This window comes from Galleria mellonella, unplaced genomic scaffold (assembly GCF_026898425.1).
Source record: "Galleria mellonella isolate WM207_F2 unplaced genomic scaffold, CSIRO_AGI_GalMel_v1 utg19, whole genome shotgun sequence".
Classification (NCBI taxonomy): Eukaryota; Metazoa; Arthropoda; class Insecta; order Lepidoptera; family Pyralidae; genus Galleria; species Galleria mellonella.
In genome coordinates this window covers 4009446-4016683 of record NW_026442028.1, presented here as the reverse complement: position 1 = coordinate 4016683, position 7238 = coordinate 4009446, and the positions used below count along the sequence as shown (strand labels likewise).

The window sequence follows — 7238 nt, the reverse complement described above, 5'->3', positions numbered from 1 at the left end:
TCCTCTAAGTAATAGAGAATAGCGAGTGGTATTGTTTTTCTGCTGAACATTCTGCTTATTGCTTTTGTATAGAATAACACAAAATAGACGAGCTTTCTGTTCGTGAGTACAATAACTAGAGTTTATTGCTGAGAGTATCGGTCATTGAATCGTTTTATCAATATTTTGGAAGTGTTTATTTTTGGGACGAGACATATCATAATTAGCAAAATGTAATTATAATATTACATTTTACTGATTTATATTATTTTGCTATTTTGCTAACTATTATATTTTGCTAATTATGACGGAAGCATTTGCTAAAAATGAGCATTACATTTTACAATGACAAAAGATAATTAACATTCCTGCTAATGACCTGGTAATTATGTGTCATTACTAATGCTTAACGCTCTTTTCTACTTTATAGTGTAGTTCAAGCTTGAGTCTTCATAAGCTTTTGGTACGCTGACTCGTACACACACGTGTGCTAGTTATACGAACCTTGCGCTCTGTGGCTACACACTTCGACGTTGATGACATTACGTGGTAGTGTTTTGTAAAATTTTGTGTTTATTTTTATTGTATATTTTTATTGTTTATTTGTTCTCAAAATGTTTTCGAGACTTCAAAAATTGGTGAGTTTGAGTATAATTTTATTATAATTTATAATTTCACTGAATTGTTTTAATTTATAAATGGTTAGTAAATTTTTTTTTACCGTGTCAGTTCCGGCGTAGAACAGGCCACCTCTCAGTTTCCCGTGTGTGTCGTAAGAGGTGACTAAGAGAACTTATGGTTGTGGGATGGGCAGCAGCATCCCTCTTAAAATATCTCAAAATAATAAGGAAAATGATGAAAAAGATGAGGAAGATATTTAGTTATATTTTTTAACATTATTTCTTTTATTGTTCACAGTTTCGTTCGGTGGAGAATAAAGGGGATCTCTTATCCCACAATAGCGTTTGTGAGGAGAACAGTCTCACAACTGTCTCGGCGTCAGACTCCTCTAGCGAGCAGAATGTCGAAATAGAAGGTACGTTGAATATATACATATTACTATATAGTATTTTAATTTTCCAAATAAGCAACCGATTTTGACGGTTTACCCCGTAAGTTCATTACAAACCATTTCTGCTGCTTTGTATGTATTCCATGGGTTTATAGTCAGCTTTAGTACATGCATTCCTAAATTCATAAATATTGGGGAAATTTGTTTGGTTACACATAGAAAATAACATGTGTTGAACTACTATAATCTTTTTTATAAACAGACTAAAAATATATATTCTTTATTGCACTTGTAAGTTACATATAAATTAATGTATTTATAAATGTTGTGAGCAACGGTGGACTTATCTCTGATAGAGTTCTCTTCCAGTCAACATAATACAGTGAGAAAGCATTTCGTTAGCGGGCAGGATAATAAAACTTATTTTTTATTTTATTTATTTCTTTTCAGATAAATCGACGCCGTCAGTGCAGACATCTTTAGAGCCAATTGACGAAGGTCACGCTGCACAATGTTCATGCCCTAACTGCGTTGAAGTTCTATCTAGATTCTCAGAATGCAATATTTGCATGGAACCCTTACAGGTAAAAGACTACAAAAAATTCAACGTGCATCTATAAGAATATAGTTTTAAGTCAATATAAAATTGTCAGAGGCTTTTTACCAATTTTAACATTGGTGGTAACACTCGGATATTTCCAATTTTATCGAGTGTAACAGATGTCAACGTGGCTAGATGTGGTTTATAAAACCAGCAAAAGTTTGTAATACTTTTTGCTGATTTTATAAATCAGCAAAAAGTAGTGATGTGACTTTCCTAAGTACATTAAGTGAACCGACTGCTGTCACGTCTGCCTCTAATCCAAATATTGCTACTTTCAGTGTCGCGGTCCTTGCGTTTGCCCATCGTGCGGCAGTGTATGGTGTACGAAGTGTTCCCGTCGCATGTATCAATGTGCATGGTGCCGTCTTTTATTCCTAAAACCGGTTACACGGTGCCTAGCACTACAGCGGCTGATCAACGATCTCATGCTGCCATGTTGTAATTACAGGTACGATTTTATTAACAATAATAATAAACGTCGCACAATCAGACAATTCGCTTGATCAATGCTAGGACGCCCTGTTAGAATTAGGCAACAAATATCTGGAATCACAATGCAATACGGATACCCAGACCCGAGTAAATTTAGAATAAGTCATTTTCTAAATTGGCCTGACATTGGCCGTTATTACAAAATGCTTATCAACTGCATTCATAAATCCTAAACATTGAAAAAGTTTTTTCTTATAACAATAGCAGGATCTGAGAACATTAAAAAATATTCTAAACATTAGAATTACTATAAACTAATTTTATCCCGTGGTTTCGCCCACGCGAATATATTTGTCTTCTATTTCCGTGGAACTTTCTAAAACTAATCTTTTCTAGAGAATGCTTGTCACGTAACAAAGATATTCGTGAAAAAAATCAGACTTCTAACTCCAGTAGTCTCAGCGAGGCGTTGATAAAATAAATCATTTATTTTTATAGAATGCAGTTGATTACGTGCTAATTTGAGTAAATACTTGTATTTCCTATCCTGCAAGGATTCATGGGAAATGATAACTAGCACATCACTTGAATTATAAAATACGGTTCTCGATGTTTGCCAGAAGTTTCTTCGATTCTGGGTTATTGACGACCAATTATAGAATCGTTTATAGTATAAATTATTCATCATATATTGTTAGACCGGGACAACAAGTAGCATATATCTATCTCCATCACAAATACTACATGTATTCTAAATCTGTGGTAAATAACAAAAAACAGACTCACTAAAATTTTCTTATAATAACATTAATAAGGACTTCCAAATCACAACGAACCAAGTTAATGAAACATTTGTCAACGACAACACGAGACTTACGGTGAATAGAAGTTACTCAACAAACCATAGAACAATCGATATAATATGAAAATAGAGTTAATATATCCCAAGTTAATAGATTTTGAAACTGTATGAACGATCTCCACGAATTAACCTTTAATAAGAGTGTCATTAATAAAATGTGCAGGTATTGATTATTTTAGTTTTCATTAATGTTTTCCCTTTTGCCCACAGCCGAGGCTGCACAGACCTGCTCACAGCTACGACCAGACAGAAACACGAGGAGGATTGTAAATTCGGTGATATGATGTGTCCTGTAACAGAAAATTGCTGTACTATTCCGTTCGAAGAGTTATCAGTACATATTCAGTCAACACATGGCATAACTGCCATGTACTCTCAGGAAATAAAACTTCTACTAAAAAACTCCTATATACCCGATATCAAGGAACCTGCTAGCCGTAGAACTAAATACAGGTACATAATTCTCCTTGACGAAAGCGCTTTTGTCATCAAACTCAGCATTTGCAGCTATCATTTCCGAGTGGATGTGATGAGAAGAAGACTACGACATACAACAGATCCAAAATCGGAATCGAATAGAAGTGGATACTGCGCACTAATAGAATTCCATACCCAGTCCACCGTCGTTAAGAGAATTAAATTTATAGATAATAACACGTATGGTAGGAAAGGCAGTGCGCAGTGGACCTATATTCCAATGGAATTAGAAAAGGAAGACACTATAGAAATCTGTGTAAATATCACAAAGTCCGATACAGAATATTCCTGAAGTAATTATGCCGGATCATAAGATGTTTTATGATATTTTAGAAGCTGTCGAAAGAAATTGTGATCTTAATTGTGATGATAAGACTGAATTTACAAAGACAACTAGTACTGTCTGATAATCATGAGAGATCTTTTCATTTGCAGTGGTATGTTGTGACTGATGTAGTTTTAAGTAATACCTAATTTACATTTAAGCATTTCACTGGAAGAACAAATATAAGTTGTAATATTTTTTATTACCTGTATTTTATTTGATACTTCGTTTCTCATCCCCGGCATGTAAACATTTAGAAAATTTATTTATTGGTGCTCCAATATAATCTTCGTCATCGCACCAGAGGGAGACTTTGTACAAAAGTCGATTGCTTGGGTACCTCTGTCCGATTCGTGTTTCTACCGTGAAGCAGTTGTGTTTGCATGGCTGTGTTTCGGTTTGAAGGATGGGATATGGCGTGAATTTACAGGATACAAAGGAATAATATCTGAGTCCTGAGGAATGGCAACGCATGGGGGGTATCATGGGTGAAACAGTCTACTCTGTTATGTCCATGGTACTCCTCATGTCTATAGGCGACGGTTACCACTTTCCGTCAGGTGGGCCGTCAGCTTGTTTGCCATTCTAAGTTGTATAAAAAAAAATCTTTATATCAGCCGTTACCTGTCTACTGCTGAACATCGGTCTCCGCCATAGACTGCCTTAAGGGACGGACTTTCGTCTTCTATTGTGTGACGGATCACCTATAGTAAAATACGAGTAGCTTTAAACTATATAAGAAGTACACGAATTATGTAATTAAAAACGGGTTTCTCATGAATGGCCGCTAAGGGAAGTGAGTTTTAAAATCATTAAGGTTCATAATAGCGTGCGGGGAAGACATTACCATAAATTAGATATTGACACTAACAAAAAGTTCTTTTGATGTGATTACAATGTGTAGTGGATGCCATAAGAGTTAAATAAATTAAGCAAAAATATATATTTTTGTCATAACCCAATTTCAGTGTACCTTTGGGATTCTAGGGTGTAAAAATAATTCTCACTGTTGTGTTTTTATTTCTTGTATTGGAGAAAACAATATAAAGTATCTATCCATCTATTTCACATTGGAATGAAAGCGGAAACAAGTGAGTTCAATAGCTGAATTTAATTTATGTGAACCTTGACGGTTTTATAATATTGATAGTCTATTTGAAAGGAAATAATTAAATATTTTACTATTAAATAAATTATATTTGTAACATGTTTCAGTTTTAAGTACAGCTTATATTTGAATATCTAAATATTTAAGTTTACTTCTACGTCCAAATTTAAATAGTATTGTAGTAGTACCCTAGCCTAACATATGAGTAATTGCTACTTTTTTTTTGGGTATTCTGTGGGTAAAAGGTAAAAGGTGAGAGCGTGATATTGAGAGATTAGGAGTGTGGTGGAAGATAGATTGGAATGGGAGGTGACCGACGTACCGAGTGCATTATGGGACGTGTTTTGAAGACTGCGGAATAAAATAAGGATAATAACATAACTAGGAGATAGATCTTGGTGTATCGTGATCGATTAAGCTAAGCAGTTTAAGATAACCGATAGGAGAATGTGGAATCCGGTGAGCGTGTTCCATTTTATAACTGCGTAGACACTAATCTTTTGAATGTGATCACAGAACAATATCTGTACTTAATATTTCTTATCAACTATTTTAAAATACATGCTTACTAGAGTATTTGTCATATGCCTAATTATGGCGTTCATAGTAGATTGTATGATTTTACAGCATGTTTGTTTCATATTATTACTCGCAGAAACCACTAGTGCATAATTTTATTATTGTATTGTTTTATAAGTAATTGAGTTTATTAATTTATTACATTGATGACCAAACAACCTTGGGTAATGCGTATATCTTCAAATGCAACCACATTTGAACAAATTTCGACATCAATATAATTCATGTGATGATACGTACTTATGTTATTCTACTCATATACAAAAATCCATTTAGATATTTGTTTGGTAGAGCTTCGTCAACTTGATTCAATGAAGCTAATATAAACTTGGGTTCTATTTATATAAGATTGTTCTTCTTGTTCATTTAAGAGTTTCCTATTGTCGGTGCAACTAATTCATGCATCTTCCTCTAGCCAGCTCTATCCCAAACCATATCCTTTATCTCCCTATAAGACATGAGTGTTTCCTTTATCTGTCCCATGTAGTTAATCCTCGGTCTTCCTTTTTCTCTTTTGCCCTCTATCTTTCCTTCTATTATGCTCTTAAAAAAATCGTCATGTCGTATAAGGTGGCCCAGCATTTTGCCTCTTCTATTCTTTATTATTTCAACCAATGTTCTCTTCTCGTTCACTCTTTTCTTAAGGTTGTTATAATTGATCAAATTTGGAAAATTCTTCAAGTATTAACTATAATGCTATTATAATACTTACATTAAGACTAATTTAAAATTTACTATAAATTTATCTTTTTATGAAGGATAAGCGAACTGATAGGCTGTGGGCTGATCACATAGAAGAGCTGACAACTGATGAGGAGAAAGATTTTAAATACCGACCTTGTATGGACAATCGCAGTAAGGGGCGATCCCATTGGTAGAGTGGTAAACTTGAGTGCATTGCTGAGAGTCGATGGATGCAGGATCTCGGGACCGTCTTTTGTAACAGTCTAGGGGGAATGCCTATGTTCGGCAATGGACGGGTGATAGCTGGGACTATGATAATTATAGAATAATTATATTTTATTACACTATTACAGCGAGGGTTTTGAGTACTTGTTTATGCTTGGCCCTCATGGTCAGATGCCTTCACAGAATTAAGCAGTCATCTGAACTGATGATTCCCTTGTCTACTTCTAATTACCCATGATTACATGTGAGAATTTATTTGTTCGCTTTACACCAAATGTTCCGGTTAACCGCTCCCACCGATAGAATGTAAATAGTCTATGATATTTTTAATAATTTTATAATTGTTTTGATAGTAACAGTTTCAAAATGTTTTAATAGTTATAGTTCCGAATATTTTATAGTTCTTATAAGAATTTTTATACGAAAATAATGATAGAGATAGAAAAAATAGAACAAGACAGGAAATATATAGGAATAGTAATTTGCTATCGACCCAATGTAGTACGGTAACAGGTTGGGTATAGTGGTTCAGATAGGCACAATTTTTATAGTATAGAATTTTAATTGTTTTTTTTTTTATATAGAAATTAAACAAATAGCATTAAAAATATATAAAAAAAAATAAAAATATATAGTAAATAGTACTTAATAGTAATAGATGGAGCGACAATCTTAAAAAAATTGCATGCAGTGGCTCGGGACCGTCTCTTATGGCAGTCCATGGCACAGACTTATGTTCAACAGTGGATAGGTAACGGCTGATATAAGGATGACGACATTAAAATAATCTTTTAAATACTTGCTTTTAAGCCGGGGATAAGCTATGAAGTATAAAAGAAAATACAGATAATAAGAATATATTACAACTTATATTTGTTCTTACAGTGAATTGCTTAAATGTAAATTAGAAATTACTTAGGAGTACATCAGTAACAACATAGTACTGCATGT

The 7238-nt window shown here is 33.9% G+C and overlaps 1 protein-coding gene across 1 annotated transcript; it reads left to right on the top strand.

Annotated features, from left to right (window-relative positions):
• The first annotated feature begins 593 nt into the window (after window positions 1-593).
• On the top strand, window positions 594-3892 carry LOC113513771 (uncharacterized). Its single transcript, XM_026897754.3, has 5 exons — window positions 594-617; window positions 898-1015; window positions 1442-1575; window positions 1874-2043; window positions 3100-3892. The coding sequence occupies exons 1-5, from the start codon at window positions 594-596 to the stop codon at window positions 3656-3658; spliced, it is 1005 nt and encodes a 334-aa protein (XP_026753555.2). The 3' UTR covers window positions 3659-3892.
• The last annotated feature ends 3346 nt before the right edge of the window (window positions 3893-7238 follow it).

Excerpts from the sequence above, each read along its gene's own strand:
- LOC113513771 (XM_026897754.3), top strand. The coding sequence starts at position 594 with ATGTTTTCGAGACTTCAAAAATTG. Across the intron at positions 1,576-1,873 it reads TTTGCATGGAACCCTTACAG|TGTCGCGGTCCTTGCGTTTG; the intron begins GTAAAAGACTAC and ends TGCTACTTTCAG. Across the intron at positions 2,044-3,099 it reads CTGCCATGTTGTAATTACAG|CCGAGGCTGCACAGACCTGC; the intron begins GTACGATTTTAT and ends TTTTGCCCACAG.